This window comes from Condylura cristata, unplaced genomic scaffold, assembly GCF_000260355.1.
Source record: "Condylura cristata isolate star-nosed mole 26May11 unplaced genomic scaffold, ConCri1.0 scaffold00012, whole genome shotgun sequence".
Lineage (NCBI taxonomy): Eukaryota > Metazoa > Chordata > Mammalia > Eulipotyphla > Talpidae > Condylura > Condylura cristata.
In genome coordinates, this window is record NW_004567113.1 from 35553674 (window position 1) to 35568184 (window position 14511).

The window sequence follows — 14511 nt, forward strand, 5'->3', positions numbered from 1 at the left end:
GTTTCAAGGAAATTTTATTGTTTTTACCATTTGCTCCAAATTCTGACTTGAAAACCCAAGAAACTGCTGAAATCTCTGCTCAGCTTTTTGACTACTAAGTCTGCTCATTTCTTCTGCATATGTAAGTTAGGAGTCAGCTAAAGATTTGAGTGGCATTTATGAGCAAATTGTGGGGCTCCCCTCTCTTTTACCCTTATTTCTTAAGATTTTCAATTCAATTCTGGAAATTGAAAATCCCCAACTCCAATATTTTCCTCTTCAGTTCAGTATTATCACACTTTCTTATATATATTTTGTGTAAATTGGAAGTGATCTCAGAGATTAATCTGGATAAAGGTAGGGTTCATTTTGTTATCCTTCCAGTTATTATTCTCCTTCTTCTCTTCTGATTTCAGCTACCTTCCAATACATATAATAGTTGCTTATTTTTCATTATTTTGTTTAAAGTAAGTATGTTATTAGCAGGAGGTTTAGTCTTCAATAAACTGTTCCACTGCTACCTGACTGTAATTCTATATTGGATTTATTCAGACACATGATCTAGTCTTACCTCAGAGTCTCCACATATGCTATTCCTTTGTATGAAACACCATTCCCTTCATCTTTGACTTCTCAGTTTCCAATTACTCCATCCATGTCTGTTGAAATATCAGTTGCTCAAAAGTGGCTTTCTCATCAATTTCTAGCTCACTAAGATGGTTCTCCCACTACACATTTCCATAGCACAATGCCATTTGTGAAGTATTTTTAAGACTTATCTTATTCGTGGTTATTTGTTAATACTTTCTTACCACTAGATGTGTAAATTCCATAAAAGCAAAAACCATGCTATACAACATGCCTGAATGATTAAAGAGCATTCAGTAAGTATTCATAACTTTTACAACCAAGGCATAAATTATTTGTGACTACCTTATCACTCTAAAAACATACATCAGAATATAGACGTATGTACAAGTTGGCTTAGGCCAATAATTAGGTCAAAAAATTTTTTTGCCCATTTTACTAACACTGCCTACTATATGTTTATGTTACATTGCGCTCTCATCCACCTTGAGGGGAGGGTTTTCAATGACAACAACACAAAGAAAATGTTTACAAAATATAAATGCAGTATACCTTCTGGTAGTTTCTGTACCATCATAAAGAAATTCATGTGATAACAAAATGACATTATTAATTTCATCAATTCCAAGAATATTTTATAACATAAAAGAAAATTATTCTGTCAAATGATCCTACTCTTTCCACTAGCCAGAGTTCTCTTTCTTGCAGCTAAGGTGTACATGTATAAAGTGTTGTCTGGAAAAACTGAATTAACTCATTATAGACAAGAAGAAGACATTGCAATAAATTCCATTAGCTATAATTTTGTCTTTTCTTTAGAAAACATTTAAGGAATGAAACTTTGGATATCCTAAAACGGCACTGGGTCCTCCCTTATCTCAGTTAGAAACTAGGGGTCTGGCACAGAATTTGGCAAATATTAATTGCTAAATAAACATTTAATAAATTAATGAAAAAGTTCAGGACAAAAATTACAAAAATTCTATTATAAAACAAAGTTTATTAATTCATTCATAAGCAACCATATTTTTAAAAATATATATAAAACAAATTATTGCCTTCCATTAATAAAACAAGGCTTTGCCAAACTGGCAGACCCCCACCTAACCAGCACAGCTCTTGCAGCGCTGAAGACCATTCTCATTGCAAGCCGTGCACTTCAGGGCTTTGAAAGAGTCTGTAAAGCAGTTTCGAAATACTGACATCTTGCTCCCGTGGCACACAGAGCATGGAAGAAAGCCAAAACCTCCACAGGAGGGGCACTCGTGTGGATGCTGCACTCTCTGCATAAGGGGCAGGAAAACAAGAAAAGAGAAAATGTTTAAGCATGGACAACTCAATCAGTCTCCCTGTCTTTCTGTATTGTGGGTGGCCACAAATCATTATTCGTATAATGTGGACTTGGACTTGAAAGCATCAACCTGCTTTAATAAACCATTAATGTATTTTAGACTCAAGTGAGAAGTCAGCAGACATTTACTTCATTGCTCCACTTTGTAAAAACTGGTACATCTTAGTTTAAAGGGCATATACTTCAATAAATCTATCACATAAGAATGTGTTTTCAAACTGAACAAATAAGAGATGGCTATTTGTTTCATAAGAGAAGAAACTATCTTTCGTTATCTTCTAACACTTTTTCCTTTTTTTTCTTAAAGATGGAGCCAAGGATGAAGAGCAGTGACTGGAGTTCAGACGTGTGCTCTTCCGTTCCTGCCTTCTTTTTTGGTCCATTTCTTTTTAGATTTTTTTCCATCCTTTTTATTTTCATTTTTTTTTTTTTTTTTTTTTTTAGTAGAAGAGTATCACTAACAAGTAGTCTGAAAAATCAGAAAAATAAAAGCTGAAGTGTGGTGGAGCCATTTTCTACTGAAGATCTAGTATTGTGCTGCACTTTTGCATATGTTGTGTCTTTTTAAAAGCATTTTTAAATACATGCATTATGCTATCTCCCCACCCTTCACACATACAAACAGCTTCTCCTACAAAGCAGATGATTCAAACATCATTATCCTCAATTTACATTTAAGGAAACATGCATGGGTACCTTAAGACATTTACCAAAATTTACAAAACTTCCCACATAGCCATCAGTGATCAGTTCTTCTACCTCATGTAAAGATCAAGTTCCCTAACAGTAGAGTGGAAATACTATGCCTTCTGCTGTTTATAATACTTTTGAAAAAGTATTCCTACATATTTCTTTTTGCTTCTTGAAACATGGAGACTTTGTTGGAATCCACAAGTGGCTTCTGTCAGCTAGGGAGAAGGGCAGGAAGATATTAGGGGCCATTAAATAATGAATACAAAAACAAAAGAGAGTTAATATTGAAACTTCTGAAAAACAGAAGTTTATGGAATGTTCCAAAGTCCAGTTTCGCAAAGAGAATAATTGTTTAAACTAAGATTAAGAAATGGGGATAAATACTCAGAAAAACACACTCAGCCAAAAATATTTAACACACACGCACAACTTTTCTCTGGAGGTTTACAATTGCAAATTTTAGTCTCCCAAAAATTTAACTAAAATTTCAACTGATTAAATAGGGTTAGCCCAAAATATACCCAACACATACACTTGGCAACAACTTCAATTCTTCAATTCTCTTATAATCAGTACCTGTGGAGTAAGCTTTAGGGAAAAATAATTAAGGAGATATATATATAACTTATATATATATATAAATTCATATAGTTCCAGACCACTTTTTAGATAACTATTTTCTGTATATACCAGGCTCACTTGTAATTACCATTACTTATAGTGGTAATATCCAACTATTATCTCATTTCTCGTGACACAGATCACTTCAATGGAAGGTAGGGGTCACCAAAAAGAAAGCTATGAAGAACTTTGCTAAGAGTGTAGAGACTCAAAACTCTTCCCCAAAATTAAATTGTGTATATGTAGCAATTTAGTTATTTTGTAGGTGGGTTTTTAACATGTGTAAGAATTGACCAATACACAGTATACTGAACTTCTTCTAGTGTATAATGCTAAAATGTCATTAGGGAAAAAAAGAAAAAGGAACTGTGTAAAACCAAAACAAGCGATGGAAAAAGAGTATAGTTTAAAAGCAAGATCAAAAAGTTATGCAATGCTGTTATTAGGAAATCTAGAGTAGCTCTCTCAGTGAATGCAGAGTTGATCAGGAATAGCACAATCAAACCACTGAATCTTCGAAAATGTTCCTCCTCTAAATGGCAACTTGGGTAGAAGAACATCCCTTCAAAGTAGAATTTCAGAAAAAAAGGAATGCAGATTTCATCTTCCCTTCTATATCTTTTTGTCACATATTGTCAGGGAATTTTAAAAAATACTGAGCTGATGAGATTTTTTTCACTGACTCATTGATTCCACAAATATCCACCTACTTGCAAGTCACTGTGCACAGTATTGGTTATGCACTAGTGAACCAGATATTTCCCTGTTCTTCTGAAACAATCTTTCAGCCTCACCCTCATTTTTTGAATAGGCCTATTCAACACTGTGGTCCTCTGACTTGAAGCACCCAAGAACTTCCAACTCTCTAACACAGGACCAAGGAGAGAAGGATACATGAGTGGGATTCATGAATGATTTTTAACTAGATTTTCTTTGTAAGACAAACTTAATTTTCAGAAATATATGTCTTTTTGTTGTCATCAAATATAGAAACAGGATACAAAGCTCAAGAGTCTTTTGTCTTCTTTAATATCTAGAAATGCCTGTACTTATTTTTAATTTCAGATCATTTAGCCTTCCTTCACAAGAAATTGAAAGTCTCTGACATACCCTCTGAAAGTAGAAGCCACTTAATCCATGACCATAAACCTCATCACCCAAACAATATGACCATAAACCCCTATGACCATATACCCATCAATCTCATCATCCAGATGAGTTTATGTAGCAGATTTACCTGTATAAAAAATTACTAAAAACTACACACTTGGCATTTCTAAACTATGTATTTTGTTTTAAATTATATTCAACAAATTTTATTCATCAAGACTGCTGAGCACCTACTGAATGCCTTTCTGCATAGCGAAGATGCTAAGAAACAAAACAGAATCATTGCTGATAATTAAATTTCTAGCATCCTCAATTTTCACAGTTAAGAAAGAAAACACTGAACAAAAAGTACACAGAAATTTGCAGTCCTAAAGGTATGAGCTTGAATGTATCAGTGTATCCTTGAATGGAATAGGATACATCTATTTAAACAGTTGTTTAGATTACATAGAAGCAGAGCACTGGGTAAGTGGATGGTATTCTCTACTATAATCACTGGATATGGCTTGCCCACCCCACTGGGAGGTGCCATTATCCAAAAACATCTTTCTCCAAGCAGTTATTAGTAGCTCAAATGCCTTGGATGGTCTGTGCCATTTCTAACATTCTTAGTGTGTAGCTGGGAATCTTTCTTTCCTCTGTCCCTTGTGGAAAACAAAACAAACAAACAAAAAATACTCACCAGACCGCAAAAGAAACTGGTTTTACAAGAAAGTACAGAAAATGAACACTGTGTAGGCAATCACACTAGAAAAAATAGCAAAATGGTCATATCTTTATAAAAATACAAAACAAAAGTGTACTTAGACCCTCTTCTATCTAAGACCTCTAATCCAGTATTAGTCATAACATAATGTTTATCAGTACATCCAGTCTCTCCTGGCTTTCTCTGTGTGGATACCAATATATCAGCCATCTATCTCAGTTACTGTTCAGAGAGAGTCCTTATATATCACTTTGCTTGCTTCACAAAGCTGCTTATTAATAAAAGTAAATTTTACCCAAAGTTTTATGTTTATTCATCTTTTGCACTCAAACATCTTCCAACACAATATCTTTCCTCCTCTTTTTCATCAGCTGACTCCTTAACTTTTCAAAAACCATGGATGAAAAGAAGTAGCTATTCATTTATTCACTCACATATTATAAACTCATTTGTTAAATGCCCATCATTTTCCCATCTCAGTTTGAAGCATTAGACAGGATAGTATAAAATCAGGTGCACATCAATCACATATGTTACAGGTAGGATCCCCTGCAAAATGTCACCTCAAAAGCAGAGCCCTCAGTGGTACTGAGCCCAAGTCACCATATAAGCTATCACCATATCAAATCTCACCACATTTCACCATATATCAAAGGCATCTGGTGCTTTTTAGCAACTCCTCATATTTGAGGCCACTGACAATATTTACCAACAAATCGGACTCACAAAAAATTCTAGAGAAATTTTTACCTAGGCAGGATTATGCTAAGATGCTTGAGCCAGAAAAGTTAATATTATTTTCTGTTTCCAATTATAGTTACCCAAACACATCTGCTCAGCATTTTTCCTCATTGTCACTTGGGATAACTCTTGATAGAATTAGGAAAATGAGTCAGCACAGTATACAATTCAGCACCCAAGTAACTGCAAAGTAGGATTTGACTAGATCTGTCTGGATTCTTGCTTAAATCACCAATTTGCCCACCTTTCAAGATGACATGCTTGTCTCAGAGCCAAGTGTTAAAAATTGGTCTGTTCTCTGGACAGAGGCATCACAATACCAGACTTTAAGCTATACTACAAAGCCATAATAATCAAAACTGTATGGTATACTGGAACAAGAACAGACATACAGACAAGTGAATTCAAATAGAAAACCCAGATATAAACCCAAAGGTTTATGGGCAGATAATCTTTGACAAAAGAGCAAAGAATATACAATGGAATAAAGAAAATTTGTTCAACAAATGGTGCTTGGAAAACTGGGGAGCTATATGCAACAAATGAAACTATATCACTACCTCACACCATGCACAAAAATCTTCATTACCTCACACCATGCAAAAAAAGACCTAGACATGAGAACAGAAACCATAAAATACCTGGAAGAAAAGATAGGTAAAACACTATGTGACATACACCTCAGTAACATCTTTAAAGATACAGAACCCAATGCAACAATAGTGAAGAAAAGAATAAAAAGATGGGACTACATCAAGTTAAAGAGTTTCTGTAAGCAAAAGATATTATAAAAAACAAATTGACATCCCACTGATTGGGGAAAAAATTTCTCACACAATACTAACAATAAAGGATTGATCACAAAGATATACAAAGAACTGATAAAACTCAACAAAAATAAACAACCCCATCAAAAAAAATGGGCAGAAGAGCTAAAAAGACACTTCTCCAAAGAGGGAATTCAGGTGGCCAACAACCATATGAAAAAATGTTCAACATCACTTGCAATAAGGGAGATGAAAATTAAAACCACAATGAGATACCACTTCACACAGTGAGAATGGCACATCTTAAAACAACTAGCAACAACAAATGTTGGCAAGGATGTGGAGAAAAAGGAACTGTCTTGCACTGCTGGTGGGAATGCAAACTAGTACAACAACTATGGAAAACTGTATGGAGGTTTTCAAGTTGCTAAAAATGGAGCTTCCATATGACCCAGCGATCTGTCTCCTAGGAATCTACCCAAAAGACCAAAAAAACACTGATTCAAAAAGACATCTGCACATGTTTATTGCTGCTTTATTTACAATAAGAAATACATGGAATCAACCCAAATGCCCAAAAGTAGATGACTGGATTAAAAAGATGTGGTACATATACACAATTGAATATTTCTCAGCAAAAGAGATAAACACATGCCTTTTGCAGCAACATGGATGGAGCTGGCTTAGTGAAATAAGCCAGAAAGGAAAAAAAAAAAAGAAAGAAAGAAAAATACCAGATGGTTTCACTCATAGCAGGAGCATAAAGGACTGAGGTGGGGGGGAAATAATAATAATGAACAACTTTATACCAGAGACATTTTACAGGGGAGGAGTAGGGAATGGGATCAAAAATGGGGGTGGGACATGCATAGGAATATGGTGATGACACATGGGTGAATTGGTGATGGGAAGTCATGGGGATTACCACTGCAATGGGAAAAGGCACACAATGATGTAAAATAAACTATTATATAAAAAATTGGTCTGTTCTCTGGACCTAATATTCTTCCATATCCTCAATAAACTTCTCACACACAAGGCGGAGGTCTAATCACACTAGTCAAATTTTCTAGATACCTCCATGCCACTTAATTTGAGCCACAGCAGCATGGATTCATGGTTAAGGTCATGGCTTTAGAATCAGGTTGATTTGACTCATGTGTTGAACATTATCTGTAAAGTATTGAGCAAATGATTAAGTCCTCTGTACTTCTGTTCTCTTTTCAGTAAAATGAGAGTATTAGCAGAACCCTGCTTGCAGAGGTACTGTGAGAACTTAATGACATAAAACATAGAAAATCAAGAACATTACTTGTTGCATAGTAAGTTCTCTAATGTTTCCTACCTTGTGAATTAACTCCTGTTCCATATTCAAAAACCAACTAAAAGAAAGGGAATAGGTTTGGATCTGAATCTTCATCTCAACCATTTTTCTTGGCTCTTCCACTACTTCTTTAGGACCAGACTCCTTAAATGTGTAAGTTTGCCTTAAATCTTAGTCTCAGCTCAGGAAGAGTTCAAAACTACAAATTCTCTATCAGTTTTGTTACATGGACAAACCAACCCACTAGCATTTACAGCTCCTAAAACATAGAAGCCAATACTAGAGCATTCTTGTTAACATTAGTAATAACAATTTTTTTTATTTGTGTCATCTATAGAATGGAGACATTAGTGAAGAGAACAAATCCTTATAATAAAATTATTTAAATCAAAAAAGATTATGTTACTATATATAGCTGTATTAATCAAGTTGCAGAACTAAAAAATTAAATACTTAAAGGAATAAAAGCTCTAAATATCTAAGTTAATTTTAAATCTTCAAAATGAAGAGTAATGAAGGAGATTCATCCTATAAGATTCTATAGATGCTATTAAACCAAAGAAATGAAAGCACTATGCTACTGGTACAACAGAAGACAACAATCAATGGAACTAACTAGAGAGTATGGAAAAACTCAAGAATATATGGGGATTTAGAATAATGTTGAATAAACAAAACAAAGAAATAACATATTTTTAGGAGTTTATGGAAAACTAGTTCATAACAGTCAGAAAATGGAAGTAGGTCTTATAAGATTTACAGGCCTAAAATAGAAAAATTATTAAATTATTAGAAGATGTATGATAATCTTCTTGTGACCTTAAAATAAAGTGGCACTTCATAAATAAAAGTTTAAAAACACAAGACATAAGTAGAAATGATAGCTTTTATTATATCACAGGATTTATCACTAGAAAAACATGAAAGAAGCACAAAATAGGAAAGAAAATATTAATAATAACTAACACCAAAAAATTAATATCTAAAATATAGAAGAAACTTCTGAAAATCAACTTTAAAAAAAGATAATCTCAAAACTTTTAATAGACAAGTGTAATAAAAATAATTTAAAGAAGAAATGCAAAAAGCTAACAAGCATAAAATGAAATGCCCAAACTCAGTGGCAATCAGGGAAATGTAAATTGAAAAACAAAGCAATTTACCTCCACACCTACTACTCTGGTAAAATGAAATTTCAGATATTAAATTAGAAAATTGAAAATATTGTTGGAAATGTGGGAACTATGAAAGTCCCTTTACAGAGGAAGGAATACTGAACTGGTGTAACCATTTAGGCACAAGTTATGATACAGAAGTTTCTATTTCCAGAGAATTCCATGAGGGCATATGTTCAAGACTGATCCCTGCAACAGTGCTTGAGAAATTAGCTGGGAACATCTGGGTGTCCATTGGTGGAAAAGTCGGTAGGTTAAAAATAAAACAGTGTGTGGATGTCATGCAGCTGTGCTGTTGTAAGCAAGAACCACCAGATACATATGGCTATTTGAATTTAAATTTAAATAAAATAAAATTAAATGAGATTATAAATTCAATTCCTTAGTCTCAGTAGTCTCAGTTTAAGTATTCAATAGCCACATGCGGCCAGTAGCTACTATAATCCTGTATAAGACACTTCCAATATCAGCATAAGTTCTATGAGACAATGCTGCCATGGAAAAGTGTGAAACAATTAGGAAAAAAAAATGGATTAAAAGTTTCCTTAGCAACTTACATAGGTGAACATAGCACCTAGTAAAATTCATTTGGAAAAAAATATTAGATGTATTACATAACATCATTTTAAAAATTTAAAATGTGCCCAGAAAATAATTCATTTATTTTAACCAAGTTAAAGAATTTATATAAAAGTTACACTTTTTTTTTTTATAAAGATTTATTTATTTATCCATACAGAGCTGGGGGACAGGCCAGAGGTGCAGGGGTGGTGAGAGGATTCACCAGAGACAGAGCGGGGAGCAGAACAGGCAGATTGATGAAGTACACTTCTGAGGGGAGCAGTGGGTAGGACAGGAGAAGTCTGCCGCGCCATGTGGGTCACCTCCAGGGAGGGCGGGAATCGAACTCATGCTGAAGTAGGTTTAGCTTCTCAGTGCTGTGCTTTAACCCGCTGCGCCACAAGTTACACTTTTAACAGAAATTGTTTTATGTTGTTGTAGTAGGATATAAAAACAAAAGGAATCACTCCATAGATTTCTGAGTTGAGAGATCCATTTGACTATCAAATAATACCCTCATTGCACTTATCTTTCTGGGCAATATGACTAAAACATGATTCCTAAAATCAAGAATCATATAGTTCATTTGAGACATGTCTCAAATACTCAGAAGAACAGCCAAAGATTTAAATTTTAAAAAAAGAAAAAAGAAAAAAAAACTCTGAAAAGCACTAAAAATAAAGATGATTACAGGAGCTCAAAGATGGGAGGGATCAGGAATGAATGCTGCAAATGGACTTTGGAGATGGCAGAGAGAAATGAGATTTGAATAAGAGCATTCTAGATAGACAGAACAGTGTCCTCATAGAAAGGGTAGCAAGAAACCACCAAATAAAAAAGCCAACCCAAAGAGTTATTTCTTTTATCTGAAGTGGAAGGAATGTTAGCAAACCAGAAATGAGGTCAGCTAAGGATATTAGACAAGAGCTGGCCATAGTACACAGACACGGAGTGTATATTACCTGGCTCACCTAAGGAAGATCTGGTTCATCTCTGCTATTCCAGAATAATTACTAATGCACCATCATTACCTTCAAAATGCCCCAGCTTGAGTGATAAAATATTATTTTTCTACTTAAACACCACTCTATTAGAGCAATATTAAGGACTTTGTAGTTGCATATTAATTAGATGCATTATATATTTGTATAACTAACATTATAGTTATTCTCTACCACTACAAGTATAGGCACAACATTAAAATGTGCAATTTTAGAATTAACTGTTTTCTGTAATCTTTAGAAATGAGCTGCTCCTTGGGAAAAAACAAAAAATTTGAATCAAGGATTTTATATGTGCTTTGAGAAAATTGCTTGACTTGAAACACCTCCACCACCTTCCTGCTGTAGAGAATTAGGCTCTAATAAAGCTGGCTGAAGTTCTCATCTAACAGTATGAGGTTATTAGAAGTTAACACTGAAGACACTCTAGCTAGAGCACAGCTAATGACAAGTGATAGCAATTTAAAACTGCTACATGAATTCTGTTATGTATTTGTAAGACCATGGAAGGAAGATGCAATTAGAAAAATTCAACTACAATCAGAATGTGTTTAACATTTTGATTATTAAAAGTAAGTTGCTAAAGGCACAATTACCTCAATTTTGGTTAAAAGGTCTTGCAGTTCTCCTGATTCATTCATTGACAAAATTTTCTCAGCACCCTATTAACAAGAGAGGGCAGGGAAAAAGAAAATCCATTTTATTAGTATTTGAGAAAAAAAAAATTCTAGTCAGGAAAGTTTAACCACAAAATACTAAGCTGATTCTTTTCTTCAGATCTAAATAAATCTACAACCAAGAGGCTAAAGAAGAGAAAAAATGTTTCTTTCCTGCTTGTTCTTTCCATTCTGTAAGGTTCCCTGCCAGTGTAAGTATGGTTGCCAGTGGGAGGTGAACAGTTGGCAGCCCACAACTGTCCAGACAGGGAAGTTTCCAGCATACACTTCAGATTTGTTCAGGAAGCCTGAAGCCAATTTTACCATCTAAGATAGGAACCATAGAACAAATTCTCTGTATGGCTACTGTCCTTTTCCAAGACATCCTGGACATAAGCCTCCTTAAATTCATGCAGGTAAAGGTAACCACAGCTGTTAACAGGAGTAAATTCATAACCACCAATATTACTTTAGCACACATGGTGAGCTGGCACCTAACATTATCCAATTTGAAGTGAAATACTATTAATAGCAGACACAGTCTCAGCAACATTAAATAGCAATTCCAAGATCACTAAGAGAGGAAGCACAGTGGAAATTTGACCACAGTAAATTTTTAACTTCCAAAATTTTACTGTGAAATGAGAGCAAGGCCAGGCATGCATTTTCCTCCTTTATAGTCATGTCTTATATTCTATCACTCTACTCCCAGGAAGAAAAACTTGAAGTATTGTTTCCAATCAAAGGCTGAGAACCTATCTGCCTTGTTCATAGTATGTCCCCAGCAAAGAAAAAGTCACTGATACAGAACAGAAGCTGAATCAATGTTTGGTTGAACAACAAAACTAGGGAAAATCTCATCACACAATACTTTGGGATTCCCATTGGTCTGGAACAGGATGGGAACTATAAATATTCATTTTAAAAACTAAAAAGATCCCTTTTGTTAAGATGATTACAACGTAAACTTATGTAAATACATTTTTAAAAAAGTAACCCACAATGTGGACTGGGAAATCCTCTATGTCCAGAACACTAGCTAGGATGTAAGCCAATGGCACTTCAATAAAAAATAAATTTTAAGCTAAAGAGAGAGAAAAATGAACAATAAAAAAAGAAACCACAGTCAGGAGTTGAAATGGGGGCGGGTATTAGGGAGGGGAGGTTGGTTTATTGAGGGTAGAAACCTTTCTAAGACTGATAACTTCTGACCATAGAAAACTATAAGGTTTTCAAATAGGACAATTTCTGTAGTAAGCTAAAGGAATTGTTCATTCTGGGCTCCATTTTACTTCAGTTTATCTTATATAACTCATGCCATCTTAACAAATTCAGAAATGTCTACTTGATATACTGGAAGTGAATGAACACATAAAATTGGAGAGAATACATGTAGCCAATATTTATCTTTCTCCTTCTGACTTGTTTTGTTTAACACAGTTTGTACCAGTTTCATCCATGTTGTCTGAAATGACAAGGTTTCATCTCTTTTTATTGCTGATTAGTATTCCATTTATATATGTATGCTGCATTCTTTTTTTAATTCATGCATCTGTCATTGAACAGTTAGGTTGTTTCTATAATTGGCATCATATACTGACAAAGGACTGCTATACAAGATCTACAAAGAGCTCATAGAAATCAACATGACTCCATTAAAAATGGGCAGATGATAGGTAAATAGGTAAATAGGTATTTATCAAAGAAGACATACAGATGGCCAACATGCATATAAAAATGCTTATCATCACGGAAATGCAAATTAAAACCATAGTGAGATACTTCACACTTTAAAAATGACCCATATCAAAAAAACAGTAATAATAAGTATTGGCAAAAGTGTGGCGAAAAAGAAACTCTCATACACTATTAATAAGAATGAAGACTGGTCCAGCCATTATGGAGGTTTCTCAAAATATTAAAAGTAGACCTGCCATATTGTCCAGCATTTCAATTCCTCCATATCTATTTGAAGAATGCAAAAACATTAATTTGGAAGGATATGGTTACTGCCGTGCTCTTTGAATTCAGTACACTAGAAATCTAAATTAACCTCAAAATTATAACCATGGGTGAGTCTTAAATTTGATTCTGAGTCCTCTCCAATTGAGACAGTTTTATCAGTATAGTAGTCTAACAATGCAATGCTTTACATAAGGTTTTTGATGAGCTAGTGGGTATAATAAATAATGTCCTTGCTTTTTCATTAATCTTAAGAAAATATTCTCTAGAAGCTCTCCTCTCTCCCTGACTGTAACTATGCAGGTATGTCTCTTTTTCCCTTTCTCTCTTTTCTTTTTTAATAAAACTATACTTTTAAAATAAAAAAAGATAATATTCTCCAAATGAATCTTGAATCAAGTTGTGCAAGATTTCATCTCATCTATTGATTTAAACCAGACTCCTTTTCCTTCCACCTACTGCCTCCCAGCCCTTTATTTCCCCTTTCTCTATCTTATTTTACATCCTACAGTGCCTTCTAGTGACTGTGATGAAATCCAAACTCCTTAGCATGGTCTACAAATGCCTTCACCATCTCATTGCACCAACCTTTCCAGCCTTGCCCTTTGACACAAATCCTGCTGGTATTCTGAATTCCCTCCATTCTGAATATACCAAAGCCTTCCATGCTCTGTTCTTTGACAAGAGTTTCTTCTAACCCCCATCATACTCTCTGAGAAAACTACACATCCTTCCAAACTCAATTAAAACGTTGCCTCCTCAGTAATGCTTCTTTGACTTTCCTGTTCAAAAATCAATTATGCCTCCTCTGTGCTCTCAAACCACATTTTGCCCCACTGCATAACAAGACCCAAGGTCCTGCCTGGGCTACATTACAAGAGCCACAGCTTCTTCAAGGATGCAGCACTTGGTGTGGTGTACTGAAGACAATCAGTATTTCCTGCATTAATATCTCCAGTCATTTTTGTAGTAAAACAGCACTAAACTCCAAATAACTGTTTCTCAGAGTGTTGATTTTTTTAAATAAATATACATATACATAAATTAAACTGCACCTTTATGAAGATAAACCTATAAGCAATTAAGCTGATGTGATATGACAACAGAATAAGAAATACCTAAAGGAGTGAGAGGGGTAAATAAAAGTGATCTCCCCTAACCATTACTTCTCTCAAATGGGCCTTTGATGAGAACTGAAGAATAAACCACTAGAGCTTGATTCTGATTAAAAACCAGGAGACTGGCACTGTCTCATTCTGGCTGCTAGAGGATTCTT

General features: G+C 34.5%; 1 protein-coding gene across 1 annotated transcript in view; it reads right to left on the reverse strand.

The window, feature by feature from the left end:
• Positions 1–1557: 1557 nt before the first annotated feature.
• Positions 1558–14511, reverse strand: part of GRXCR1 (glutaredoxin, cysteine rich 1) — a 65627-nt gene continuing 52673 nt past the window's right edge. The window contains exons 3-4 of the mRNA XM_004681322.2: positions 11214–11279; positions 1558–1850 (exon numbers count right to left, since the gene is read on the reverse strand). Of these exons, the coding sequence (XP_004681379.1) occupies positions 1671–1850; positions 11214–11279 (246 nt within the window). The 3' untranslated portion in view covers positions 1558–1670. The remainder of the gene's footprint in view (positions 1851–11213; positions 11280–14511) is intronic.